We start from the raw sequence: 13,689 nt of genomic DNA on the forward strand, positions 1-13,689 counted from the left end.
ACAAACTAGGTGGGCGGCCAAGGTGGGAGGTGGCTCCTCCCTGGGACGCCGCAGGCCCTAGCGAGATGGCAGCTGCCAAGTCTCACCCGAAAGTCCTCATAGCCTAGACTTGCTCAGGGTGGAGCCGAGTCTGAGAGGCCCTGGCAGGGAGCGGGCGGGATTCCGAGTTTCACGGCTCAGAGATGGGAGGGGGCTGGCCTGGGGTCACCTGGAGTAACAGTGTCACCTGGAGTAACAGCACGTGCAAAGGCCTGGAGTGGAGTGAGAGGAGGGTAAAAGAAGAGCAGCCTAAACCCGTAGATGGGGTAGAATGAAGCCCAAGAGAGCTCCAAGGCCAAGTTAGGAAGCTTACACTCAATGTTGCTTTCAAACATTTAATCTTTTATTCAGCGCACTCTCAAAAACAGCATTTCTGTATCTAGTTCCAAGCTGGGTGATCCTGCGGCCCCAAAGGTAGTGATGACTCTGACTGCTGGGAGGAGACGCAGACCTCCCAGTTCGGTGGATCCCGAGTGAGTCAGAAGGTGAGACTGGAAGCAGCAGGGGCCTTGAGGGAAGTAGGCTCTTCTTGAAGGATGAGAAATGGCTGCATGAAGAAGCAGGTATTGAAGCTAGGGCTTTGAAGGATGAATAGGAGCTTGCCAAACAAAGAAGGTGGGACATGCAAACCAAATGGAGGGACGGTGGCCCAAACTCAGGGATATGTGGATGGAGTAGCAGGAGAAAGACAGACTGGGGGAGCAGAAGAGTCAGTGTGAGCTTTCTCCAGATCCAAAATCAGCAGCCTGTCATTCAAGGCCAAGACATTCCACAATAGTTCCCCTTGGTCCTGCAAGCCTGTCAGGCCTGGAGCTCCCTCAAAGCAGCTCTGACGACTCCAGCCACTGTCATCTCCCCTTCTTGTGTCAGGAGGACCGTGCACTTTGGTGCATGGTGACATTCAGTGGGGGCTGCTTTCCTCGGTGTGGCTGTGGGAACTTAGGCCCATGCCTCAGTTTCCCAACCAGGAAAATGGGCTGCAGGAAGCCATTTTTGCAGCTTTATGTTTATCTCAGGCCAGGGAGGCCTTGGACAAATTGTGTGAAGGAAGAAGAGAAAAATGGAAGATAGGGAGAGACAGGGAAGGAAGGGGGCGAAGGAAGGGAGAAAGGAGAACAGATGGGATGGGAAGCGACGGGAAGAGGGAGGAAGGAAAAGGTTGTGCACCTCCCCACCCAGGTCATCACCAAGGGACAGGTCCAACATTATTATTTCAGACACGCCAGCGCTGTCGAGGCTTAAGAAATGGGTGATGATTTGCATGCAATTTGCATGAGATTTGCATACTATTTGTTAAATGTCAAAAACGCCCTGAAAATGCTTTCTCCCACCTCCACCCCCAGTCAAGAAGTGGGAAACCCTTCCCCCCCTTTTCCTCCATCAGCTCCCGGCATGGGCTGGGGACCTCTCAGTTCAGAGGCTACTGGGGCACCAGTCCAGAGGGTGGTGACCTTGGGCAAGCCGAAAGCCATCTGTAAAATGGGCTGTCATCCTGGCCTCCGAGCAGCGAGGCTGTCAACCTTTTTTTTTTTTTTGAGACGGAGTCTCTCTCTGTCGCCCAGGCTGGAGTGCAGTGGCATGATCTTGGCTCACTGCAACCTCCACCTCCCGGGTTCACGCCATTCTCCTGCCTCAGCCTCCAGAGTAGCTGGGACTACAGGCGCCCGCCACCACGCCCGGCTAATTTTGTGTATTTTTAGTAGATACCGGGTTTCACCGTGTTAGCCAGGATGGTCTCGACCTCCTGACCTTGTGATCCGCCCGCCTCGGCCTCCCAGAGTGCTGGGATTACAGGCGTGAGCCACCGCCTCCGGCCGGCTGTCAATCGAGACAGGGCTCCAAAAAGACGTGCGCAGGTCCTGACACGGAGTAGGGACCAAGGAATGGAACTGGGGAGATTATTAAATGCCCCATTTTCTTGCCAAAACCTGATGGAGGCAGGTCCCTGAATATGCACAGGGAAATGAGTGACAGAAGGGATCCAGGCTCGAGATATACGCATGTGGCCCAGCTGTTAGCAGAGTCCCAAACCACACAAGAGCAGGGATCTGGGCTGCCTCCCTCTGCGCTGTGTCCCTAACAACCTCCTTGGGCCTCGGTTTACCCTCTGCAGAAAAGAGAGCAGAAGGCTCTGCTCCAGGAGGAGCTCCAGGGGACACACGGTAGGTCTCTGTGGATAGAGTCCTGGGTTAGGCACCAAGGGAGAAGTGGAGGGGGCTAGGAAGACCCCCCTCCAGGCACACCCAGGGGCCAGCAAGACCCAAGTCATTCTGCAAAGCAGCTCCAGCCCGTCTGCCTGCCGGAGGGAAATGGGGCTCCTCTCTCTTCCCCTCCTTCTCCCCCTCCTCTCGGACAAGCGGGAGTTGGAGGGTAGATGCCCGAAGTTCAGCAGATGCTCTGAGGGGAGGCGAGCAGGAGCCCCGGGGCCAAGCGCTGTCCCCAGCTAAGCAAACACACAATCTGGGCACGGCTGTCCCCATGGTGGCGATTTACTATCCACCTGTCCGTGCTTTGAGTCCTGCGGCCGACAGGACTCTTAATTAAAACATTATTTCTTCCCAGGCTCGGGCGTCTCCGCCCGTGGTGCCTGGAGAGTGAACACGGCCCTCGAGGACACGTGCAGCCCCTGCACCCCCTCCCCAAAGACCCTCCCCGGGGCTGCACAACATGAGGTGACGTGGCTCCAGGTCAGAGGTGCAACGGAGGTCCGGCACACTGCCCTGAGGGTCTCCATCCGGAATTCCCACAATGCACTCCCTGCGATGCCCCGAGATGACCTCCCATGCCTCGGCTTAGTTCCCCACCTCCAGATCCTCATCCTTTTGGCCAGAGTTCTTCAGACCCCCTTCCCCTGCCGCCCCAAGACCCTGTGCAGACAACCAGGCATCTGGATTTAAGGCGAAGGGGGAAACCGCGCAGGTATCTCCTGGAGAGGTATCTGGGGGTGGACATGGGGCGCAGTTGGAGGCCTGAGCAGGAGCTGGGATGTCCCCATCTTCCTGCTCAGTCATTGGAGAGTTCGGGTAGGACTGGCTGCACCCCCAGCCAGGGCTGTTCACTGCACAAAGGGCCTGTGGGGGCCCCAAAGAGGGCTAAGTGCTCTCTGGCTGGGAAGGAGAGAATCAGAGAAGACTTCCTGGAGGAGACTGCAATCCCACGTGTATTGGAGCTGCAGAAAAGAGGTTGAAAAGTGCTCCAGGCAGGGGGCATGGCTTGGGCAAAGGTGTGGCTGGGAGAATGTCCTGGGCAAGAGGGGAAGGGCCTCCGAGTGCCTCTCCCGTCCCCTCTGTGCTTCTCTTCTTGCGATGCTCTCTGGATGCCCGTGGGAGCTTTCCAAGGTGGCACAGTGCTTCCCACTGAAGACAGGGCACCCGGGGCCCCAACAGGGGAGCAACAGCCTCAAAGTCGCACAGCAGAGCTGAAAGGCTCAAGGCTCTCTCCTGATAGGCTGGGCAGGAGCAAAAATGTCCTAGGTCCATGTCAGGGATTGGGGCTCCAGCAGGAGCGTCTGAAGCAGTGTGCATCATCTGGTCAGGCCAGGGTTTCACCATCCACCCGGGAGCCCAGACCCTGGAACAACAGGAGGGGAAGGATACACCGGTTTCAATACAGGCCCAGGGAAGGGTGAAACACCAGTTCTCTAGCCAGTTGTCCTTCCCTTTGACCTAACATCCCTGACATGGACAGTGATACCTGTAGTCATCCCCTCCTCCTGTGGATGTCCCTGGTGTCCTTTAAGAGGACAGGGATGGCCCCTGGTGACTGGTGAATTTGGCTGTTTTCTTTCCTTTTCTCTCTCTTTTTTTTTTTTTTTTTTTTTTTTTTTGAGACAGAGTCCTGCTCTGTCACCAGGCTGGAGAGCAATGGCCTGATTTCAGCTCACGGCAACCTCCGACTCCTGGATTCAAGCGATTCTCTTGGAACGTGGCTGTTTTCTGCCACCTGATGGCAGTCGCAGGAATTGCAGGCAAAGAGTGCAGTAAAACCAAACCAAAGCTCAATCCTTCACTGTAAGGAGACAGGTAACAGAGCCCAGAGAGGAGAAGCAATTTTCCCAAGGTCACCCAGCAAGTCAGGGGCCATACGGCTCTGGTCCACATGTTAATCCAAAGAGAAGTGAGCCACCGAGGTCATGTCCCTCTCCTAGGGACCAGAAGCATAGGAGGTGAGTGATGGTCAATAACATCTGTCTCTTCTCCTTCCTGGGCCTCAGTTTCCCTATCTATGGTCTCCACAATCTCTAAGGTCTTTTCTCTGTCTCAGCTACTACAATGACTTACCTGGAGTGAGATCTAGGCTCCCGGGAGGCAGGAGAAGTGTTTTCCAAAAGTGCCCTCTACCCCAGCCTATTCCTTCAGCCAGTACCCGGGTCCCCTCGGTCATGGCTCTGCCTCCTCCAACCCAGACTACCTGAAATAGGGAGACAGAAAGACACAGATTGCAGGAAAAACACAGCCTTTGCCTTGGCATTCGAGGCTTCCCTGTTCTGCCCAGTGTCTGGCTGGCGCTTCTTCCTGCCCCTGCCAGGGCTCACCTCCAACCTGGAGATTCCCTCCCCTGCATCCAGGCACCACTAGAGCTCCAGAAAAATATTCTGAGCGGCCCACTCCTTGCCTCCAGAGACAAATACATCCCACTAATATTTATCGAGCACCTACTATGTGCCAGGCACTGAACTGGGAATCCAGCAGTGAACAAGATGGATGGCAGTGCCTTCATAGAGTTTACAGTCTACTTGTTTTTTTACAGGTGAAAAAAACAAGTAAAGAGTGGAGAAGTCAGACGCTGACAAGTGATGGGAAAATATATGAAGCAGGGTTGGAGTGAAATACAATTTTATTATTTATTTATTTATTTTGAGACGGAGTTTCACTCTGTTGCCCAGGCTGGAGTGTAATGGCACGATCTCGGCTCACTGCAACCTCCACCTCCCGGATTCAAACGATTCTCCTGCCTCAGCCTCCCCAGTAGCTGGGATTACAGGCATGTGCCACCATGCCTGGCTAATTTTTGTATTTTTAGTAGAGACGGGGTTTCACCAGGTTGGCCAGGCTGGTCTTGAACTCCTGGACTCAAGTGATCTGCTTGCCTCAGCCTCCCAAAGTGCTGGGATTACGGGTGTGAGCCACTGCGTCTCGCTGGAATGCAATTTTAAACAGGATGGTCAGGGAGGGCTGCAGGGAGAGAGGGAGTTGGGGACCTGAGGGAACAGCATTCCAGGCTGAAGGAACAGCCTGTCCAGAGGCTCTGAGGCAGCGAGGAGGCCCATGTGGCTGGAGCAGAGTGAGCAAGGGGGAGAGAGGGAGGAGGAGAAAGCAGGGAGGGAATACGGCAGGTCATCCAGGGTCTTGCAAGCCTCAGGAAGGACTTAGGCTTTGACCATGAGGGAGGTGGGAGCCATGGAGGGCTGCCGGTAGAGGAGGGACGGGCCCTGACTCAGGGGCTCACAGGCGCCCTCTAGCACCTGCTACAGGGAGGACAGACTTGTAGGGGACAAGGGCAGGGGCTGTGGACCTGGATGGGGGTGACTGGGCTGGGCCAGTGGTTGAGAAGTGGGCGGATTCTGGTTAGACTTTGAAGGCGGAGCTGATGGAACCAGCTGAAGGATGGATAGAGGGCCTTGGGAGGAAGAGAGGAACAGGCTGATGCCAATGAAATCAGAATAATAACAACTGTTCCCACTAATGGAGCAGGGGGAAGGTTTAGTGATGAAGGCCGTGGCTTTAAAGCTGGGTTTAAACCCTGGCTCTGCCCCTTCCCAGCTTAATCTTGCTCTGCCTCAGTTTCTCCACCTGTAAACCGCCAATGATAACAGCACCCGGCCAGGCACAGTGGCTCACACCTGTAATCCCAGCACTTTGGGAGGCTGAGGTGGGCAGATCACCTGAGGTCAGGAGTTTTAGACCAGCCTGGCCAACATGGCGAAACCCAGTCTCTACTAAAAATACAAAAATTAGCCAGGCATGATGGCAGGTGCCTGTAATCCTAGATACTCAGGAGGCTGAGGCAGGAGAATCGCTTGAACCCGGGAGGCAGAGGTTGCAGTGAGCCGAGATCGCACCACTGCACTCCGGCCTGGACGAGAGAGCAAGACGCTGTCTCAAAAATAATAATAAGTAAATAAATAAATACTAGCATCCACGCCAGGGGCAGCCATAAGGCCACATGAAAAGCCCCTAGCATCTCACAGGCTCTCAAAGCGTGACCATGACTGAGTGCCTGCTGGCTCCCATGACGACCTGTCTCCCTGCAACGCTGCTGCCTCGAGGCAGAAAATGTTGTCACTACTGCATTTCACAGAGTGTAGAAACAGGAGGTGGCAAGAGAGGCTGGGGGAGGGAGAAGAGGGGGCCCTATCTACCCGGAAGTGAGAGAGGCCCTGGGTTTGTCCCGAGCAGCCCACACAGCTTCTCTCACCCTAGGGTACTGTCTGGGCTGACAGGTCCAAAGTGTTTTTCTCATTTCTCAGATGGGGGAGCTGAGACCTCCCCAGCTGGTGCTGCACCACCCACTAGTAGCCCCTGCTCTGCCGCTATAGGTCTGGGAGTGGTCTGGGGATCTGGGGAGCTCAGAGCCCATTCAATGCCCGGAGAGGGTGGGTTAGCTGCCTCAGGACACACAGCCAGGGAACAGCAAAGGCAGATAGGGGCCCCCGTCTGTTGGGGAAGACAAAGCTGGACTCCGCCATCAACCCCAGCTGTGTGTGTGGTCAGGGATGGGGCAAAGGGCAGGGCATTAGGGTGGGGTGGGAGCCCAGAGGAGGTTGAAACTGTCTCTTTTTTTGTTTTGTTTTGAGACAGGGTCTCACTCTGTTGCCCAGGCTGGAGTGCAGTGGTGCGACCTCAGCTCACTGCAACCTCCGCCTCCGGGTTCAAGCGATTCTCCTGCTTCAGCCTCCCAAGTAGCTGGGATTACAGGCGCGTACCACCATGCCTGGCTAATTTTTGTATTTTTAGTAGAGACAGGGTTTCGCCATGTTGGCCAGGCTGGTCTTGAACTCTTGACCTCAGGTGATCCACCCGCCTCAGCCTCCTAAAGTACTGGGATTGCAGGTGTGAGCCATTGCACCCGGCCAAAACTGTCTCCTCTGAAGGCTTCCATCCTCTGCCTCCAGCGTGGCTCACTGGGATCTCCACCCTGGTCTCCTGTCTCCAGCCCTCCCCCCACCACAGTCCGTCCTCCCTGCTGCAGCCAGGGGTTACCTGTGAGCACTGAGTTAGGTCCCATGCCTCCTCTGCCCACAGCCCTCTATGGCTCCCACCTCCCTCAGGGTCAAGGCCCAAGTCCTCCCTGCAGTCTGCGAGGCCCTGCATGAACTGCCCCGGCCTCTCTCCGCCCTCCCTTCCTCCCTCTCTCCCCTTTGCTCCAGCCATACGGGCCTCCTCACTGTTCCTCCAACATGCCAGGTGCCATCCTGCCTCAGGGCCTTTGCACAGGCTGTTCCCACTGCCTGGAACACCCTTTCCTGACTCTCTGTTTAACCACCTCCTCCGCATCATATCCTGAAATGTCACCTTTCCAGAGAGGCGTCCCCCAGTCACTGACCCCTCTCCACCTTCCTCGCATCCCCCACAGCGCCGACTGCGAGCTGACATTCTCCCATGCTATTATTTGGCTCTTGTCCCATGGGACTGCAGGCTCTGTGAAGGCAAGATCTGGTCTCTCTGGGTCACTGCTGAATTTCAGTGCCCAGCATGGAGTCTGGCACACAGTAGGCGCACAATAAATGCTGACCCTGTACTGCATGATTACAGTCTAGACGTCTGAGGGTCGTTCAGTCCCCAGACCTCATAGAAGGTACACTGCCGAGAACACCCTCTCCCAGCCCCAAGCTCTGAACCGCCATCCCTCATCATCCTCTCAGCCTCCCCTTCCCCACTAAGATCTTCCCTCAAGAGGGCCTGGGAAGGGGACCTCTCCCGCCCCCACTGCAGCCCCAGGCTCCCGCAACAGGGTGGCATCTGAGGCTCCTGCCCTCAAAACATCAACACAGGCTTGGTGACTCAAGCCTCTAGAGGGCGGGTGAGTATGACCCCCATAAAATCCAGGGTAATTCATATGGCCCCCGTCCCTCTCCTGTTCAACACTTCCAAGGTGGTGGTCCCAGGCCACCTTCACCACCTCACGGCCACCCCGACCCGTTTCCCAGAGCTGCCCCAGGCCAGCAGTGAGCTGTTCCTGTGGCCCCAGTGCCCTTCTCTGGAGACCCCTCCTTGGGCCAGAAGACGCCCCGCTTGAGGGCCATCTCGGCCAGAGGACCTCTTTGGGGACCCAGATATCCAAGGGTGAGTGTGGGTAGCGGGCATTAGGGTGGGGCTATGGGAGAGATAAGGGGGTAGGGAGAGACCAGAGAAGGAAGAGAGAGACAGAGCCTCAGGGAGACAGAGAGAAAAACGGCAGAGACAAATGCGCAGAGACACCCAGAGAGAAAGACAAAGAGAAGGAGACAGACACACATGTTGAGACACACAGAGAAAAAAAGAGCAGAGACAAAAATGACAGAGACAGAGACACAGAGAGAGACAGACACCGTGGGAAGAAAGAGACAGAAATGGACAGAGACGTGCAGAGAAACAGAGACAAAAAAGACACACAGAGAGAAAAACAGCAGAGACAGAAATGGAGAGACAGAGAAAGAGAGAAAGACACGGAGAGGCACGCAGAGGGAAGAAGGCAGAGACCAAAATGGGCAGAGAGACGGAGACAAGAGAGGGAGACAGAGATGAGGGAGGGAGACAGAGATGAGGGAGAAACAAGGAGAAATACAGCAGAGATAGAAGTGGGCGGAGACACAGAGAGACAGAGAGAAGAGAGACAGAGACAGAGATGATCACAGGCAACCAAATCATCAGGGAAAGAAAGAAACAGAGGCAGAGATGGAGAGAAACACACAGAGAGGAAAAAAACAGAGACCAAAATGAGCAGAGACACAGAGACAGAGACAAAAGAGAAAGAGATGAGGAGACAAAGATGAGAGACACAGATATAAATGAGACAGAGACAAGAGACAGAAACAAAAGAGGGAGATACAGATAAGAGATGGAGATGAGAGGGAGAGCGACAAAAGAGATGAGAGAGACAAAGGTGAAAGAGACAGAGACAAAAGAGATGAAAGAGACAAAGAGGACAGGCACAGAGACACAAGAGAGTCAGAGACAAGAGACAGAAAGAAGAGGGAGAGAGATGAGAGAGAGACAAAAGAGAAACGAGACAGAGATGAGAGACAGAGACGAGAGAGAGAGGGAGAAAAACAGCAGAGACAGAAACAGGCAGAGAGACAGACACCGACACAGACAGCCGGGAAGCAAAAGACCGACGCCGGCAAGGCCGGGTCAGGAGAGAGGCCAGGCGGGCAGCGCGAGGTGGGAAAGCAGTGCCGGCCCGGGAGGCCGCCCTGGGCGCCTGCCTCCCCCGCCGCTCTTCGGGGGTCCCCGGCCGCCGCCCTCCCACCACCCCGAGCCCCGCCGCCACCTGGGGTCGCTGACGAGCAGCAGCACCGAGCCGTCCTGCAGGCGTGCGTCGCGCACCGTCTGGTGGTCGTCCAGCCGCCGCGCGTTGTAGTAGAAGGCGCGCTTCCAGGAGCTCACGCCCTGGCCCACCAGCTGGGCGCGCAGGTCGCTGAGTGTGTCCCGCGGCCGCACGGTCAGCGGCAGCAGCAGCGCCTCGTCCGCCAGGTGCACCTTGATGTGGTAGCGCTTCCAGCGCGACAGCCCCCGCCGCAGCCCCTCCATGGCGCCCGTCCGGCTCCGGCTCCGGCTCCGGCTCCAGCTCCAGCTCTGGCCCCGGGCCCCGCGCGCCCCGCGCACCCGCCCGACCGGCCTGGCCGCCCGCCCCCGCCGCGCCCGCGCTCCGCCCGCCCGGACACGCCCGGCACGCAGTGGGCAGGCCCGGCGGGGCGGGGCGGGTGCCACGGTCCCCTCAGGCGGGTCCGCTCCCCATTGCTGGCCCCAGAGTGCGCCCGGGGATCCGAGGTGGCCACCCACGACAGAGCCATCAGCGAGGTCATCCCAGCCAAGGAGACGCGCGGATGTCCAGGGGGTTACATGGTGGAGGCGCCAGGGAGGGAGGCTGGGAGGCCAGTTTATTTGATCTTTTTAAGGACAGAATCTCACTTGGTCGCCCAGGCTGGAGCATAGTGGCACAATCATGGTTCCTTGCAGCCTCGACCTCCCGGGCTCAAGCGATCCTCCCGCCTCAGCCTCTTGAGTAGCTGGGACTACAGGCCCTGCCACCACGACCAGCTCATTTTTGTACTTTTTGTAGAGACGGGGCCTGGCGATGTTGCCCAGGCTGGTTTTGAACTCCTGACGACAAGCGATTCTCCGCCTTGGCCTCCCAAAGCGGTGGGATTATAATCCTCGGCCACCATGCTCAGCCTACATTTAAAAAAATAATAAATTTACTTTTAGGCCGGGTGCGGTGGCTCATGCCTGGAATCCCAGCACTTTGGGAGACTGAGGCAGGCGGATCACCTGAGGTCAGGAGTTCGAGACCAACCTGGCCAATAAGGTGAAACCCCGTCTCCACTACAAGTACAAAAATTAGCCAGGCGTGGCAGCACGTGCCTGTAATCTCAGCTACTCAGGAGACTGAGGCAGAAGAATCGCTTGAACCTGACAGGCAAAGATTGCAGAGAGCCGAGATCGCACCACTGCACTCCAGCCTGGGTGACAGAGCAAGACTCCACCTCAAAAAAAAAAAAAAAAGAAAGAAAGAAAGAAAGAGGGAGAGAGAGAAAAAAAGAAGAGGAAAGAAAGAATGAAAGAAAGAAGAGGCCAGGCGCAGTGGCTGACGCCTGTAATCCCAACACTTTGGGAGGCCAAGGTGGGCGGATCACCTGAGGTTGGGAGTTTGAGATCTGCCTGACTAACACAGAGAAACCCCGTCTCTACAAAAAATACAAAAAAATTAGCCAGACATGGTGGTGGGTGCCTGTAATCCCGGCTACTCAGGAGGCTGAGGCAGGAGAATCGCTCGAACCCAGGAGGCGGACATTGTGGTGAGCCGAGATAGGCCATTGCACTCCAGCCTGGGCAACAAGAGGGAAACTCCGTCTCAAAAAACAAGAAAGAAAGTAAAGAAAAAGGAAAATAAAAGAGCACCTGCTGAGTGACAGTCTTCTAGGTACTTTATTGGGGTAGGGGAAGCATCTCTTATTTTTCCCATGACACTATGACTTCCCATTTTACAAGTCAGAAAACTGAGGCATAGAAAAGAGATTTCCCAGAGGAAACAGAGAGAAAAGTGGCAGAGCTGGGATTTGAACCCAGGCCACCTAGCATGAGCAGTTTTGTTGTAATCCATTCATCACACAAACATCACTTTTTTTTTTTTTTTTTGAGATGGAGTTTCGCTCTTGTTGCCCAGGGTGGAGTAAAATGGCACGATCTCGGCTCACCGCAACCTCCACCTCCCAGGTTCAAGCGATTCTCCTGCCTCAGCCTTTCTCAGTAGCTGGGATTACAGGTGTGTGCCACCAAGCCTGGCTAATTTTTTCTATTTTTAGTAGAGACGGGGTTTCTCCACGTTGGTCAGGCTGGTCTTGAACTCCCGACCTCAGGTGATCCACCCACCTCGGCCTCCCAAAGTGCTGGGATTACAGGCGTGAGCCACCACGCCTGGCCCACAAACATCACTGTTATACAACCATAAGAGTTCAGATGGAAGTTTCTAATTATTATTATTATTTTTTTATTTTTAAGATGGAGTCTCACTCTGTCACTCAGGCTGGAGTGCAGTGGCAATATCTCGGCTCACTGCAGCCTCCGCCTCCTGGGTTCAAGCGATTCTCCTGCCTCAGCCTCCTGAGTAGCTGCAATTACAGGCGTGCGCTACCATGCCCAGCTAATTTTTGTATTTTTAGTAGAGACAGGGTTTCACCATGTTGGCCAGGCTGGTCTCGAACTCCTGACCTCAAGTGATCTGCCTGCCTCGGCCTCCCAAAGTGCTGGGATTACAGGCGTGAGCCACCATGTCCAGCCTTTTTTTTTTTCTTTTCTTTCAGATGGAAATTTTAAAGAAAACTCAAACCAAATTAAATTCCAGATGGCCCCTTCAACCCTTGCCCCCAGTGAAAGAAAATATACAACTATTAGGAGAAAACATAGAAGTTAAAAATAAAAATAATCTGGGCTGGGCGCGGTGGCTCACACCTGTAATCCCAGCACTTTGGGAGGCCGAGGTGGGCAGATCACAAGGTCAGGAGTTCGAGACCAGCCTGGCCAATATGGTGAAACCCGGTCTCTACTAAAAATACTAAAATTAGCCAGGTGTGGTGGTACCTGCCTATAATCCCAGGACTCAGGAGGCTGAGGTGGGAGAATCACTTGAACCCAGGAGGCGAAGGTTGCAGTGAGCTGAGACCACGCCATTGCACTCCAACCTGGGTGACAGAGTGAGACTCCGTCTCAAAAAAATATAAAAATAAAAATAATCTTACTGTGTTAAAGGATATTAAACCCAGAAACCTTTAATTAAAAGATTAGTAACTGACTACAAATATAAAATTCCTACACACATATGCACGTTAAAAAAAATACTAGAAGATCAACAGTCAACATCAAGGAGGAAAGTTTTCCGAAACATGACAGACCAAAGACTGATCTCCTTAATATGTAAAGAGCATTTGGAAATCAATAAGGATTAACAAGTCAATTGAAAACTGGGCACAGTGGCTCACTCCCGTAATCTCAGCACTTTGGGAGGCCAAGGTGGGTGGATCACCTGAGGTCAGGAGATCAAGGTCCCCCTGGACAACATGGTGAAACCCTGTCTCTACTAAAAATACAAAAGTTAGCCAGGTGTGGTGGTGGGTGCCTGTAATTCCAGCTACTTGAGAGGCTGAGGCAGGAGAATGACTTCAACCCAGGAGGTGGATGTTGCAGTGAGCCAAGATTACGCCACTGCACTCCAGCCTGGGCGACAGAGTGAGAGCCTGTCTTTAGAAAAACAAAACAGCTGGGCGCGGTGGCTCACGCCTGTAATCCCAGCACTTTGGGAGGCCAAGGCAGGTGGATCACGAGGTCAGGAGATCCAGACCATCCTGGCTAACACGGTGAAACCCCGTCTCTACTAAAAAAAATACAAAAAACTAGCTGGGCGAGGTGGCGGGCGCCTGTAGTCCCAGCTACTCAGGAGGCTGAGGCAGGAGAATGGTGTGAACCAGGAGGCGGAGCTTGCAGTGAGCCGAGATCGCGCCACTGCATTCCAGCCTGGGCGACAGAGCAAGATTCCGTCTCAAAAAAAAAAAAGAAAGAAAGAGGGACAGAGCGAGAAAAAGAAGAGAAAAGAAAGAGAGAGAAAAGAAAAGAAAGAGAAAGGCTGGGCACAGTGGCTCGAAAAAAAAAAAGAAAAAACAAACAAATAAAAAATACTAGAAGATCAACAGGCAACATTAAGGGAGAACAGCTTCCAAAACATGATAGACAAGAGCCTGATATCCTTAATATGTAAAAAGCATCTAGAAATTGATACGGATTAACAAGTCAGTCAAAAAAAAGGTGAGACATGAATGGTTTTTGTTTTTGTTTTTGTTCTGTTTTGTTTTCGAGCTAGGGTCTTGCTGTTTCCCACACTGGAATGCAGTGGCGCAATCTTGGCTCACTGTCACTGTGTACCACCCCTCCCGGCTAATGTTCTGTATTTTTAGTA

General features: G+C 54.2%; 1 protein-coding gene across 2 annotated transcripts; it reads right to left on the reverse strand.

The window, feature by feature from the left end:
• Positions 1–360: 360 nt before the first annotated feature.
• Positions 361–9,804, reverse strand: TINCR (TINCR ubiquitin domain containing). 2 transcript variants are annotated; one of them, XM_001087873.5, is made up of 3 exons: positions 9,511–9,804; positions 4,320–4,449; positions 361–3,609 (listed from the first exon to the last, which is right to left on the reverse strand). In XM_001087873.5, the coding sequence occupies exons 1-2, from the start codon at positions 9,768–9,770 to the stop codon at positions 4,446–4,448; spliced, it is 264 nt and encodes an 87-aa protein (XP_001087873.1). In that variant the 5' UTR covers positions 9,771–9,804; the 3' UTR covers positions 361–3,609; positions 4,320–4,445. The 2 variants fall into 2 exon arrangements, with proteins under 2 accessions (XP_001087873.1, XP_077835712.1); XM_077979586.1 differs by lacking the exons at positions 361–3,609; positions 4,320–4,449 and adding an exon at positions 4,858–5,177.
• Positions 9,805–13,689: the final 3,885 nt, after the last annotated feature.

The sequence above is a fragment of the Macaca mulatta genome, chromosome 19 (genome assembly GCF_049350105.2).
Source record: "Macaca mulatta isolate MMU2019108-1 chromosome 19, T2T-MMU8v2.0, whole genome shotgun sequence".
NCBI lineage: Eukaryota > Metazoa > Chordata > Mammalia > Primates > Cercopithecidae > Macaca > Macaca mulatta.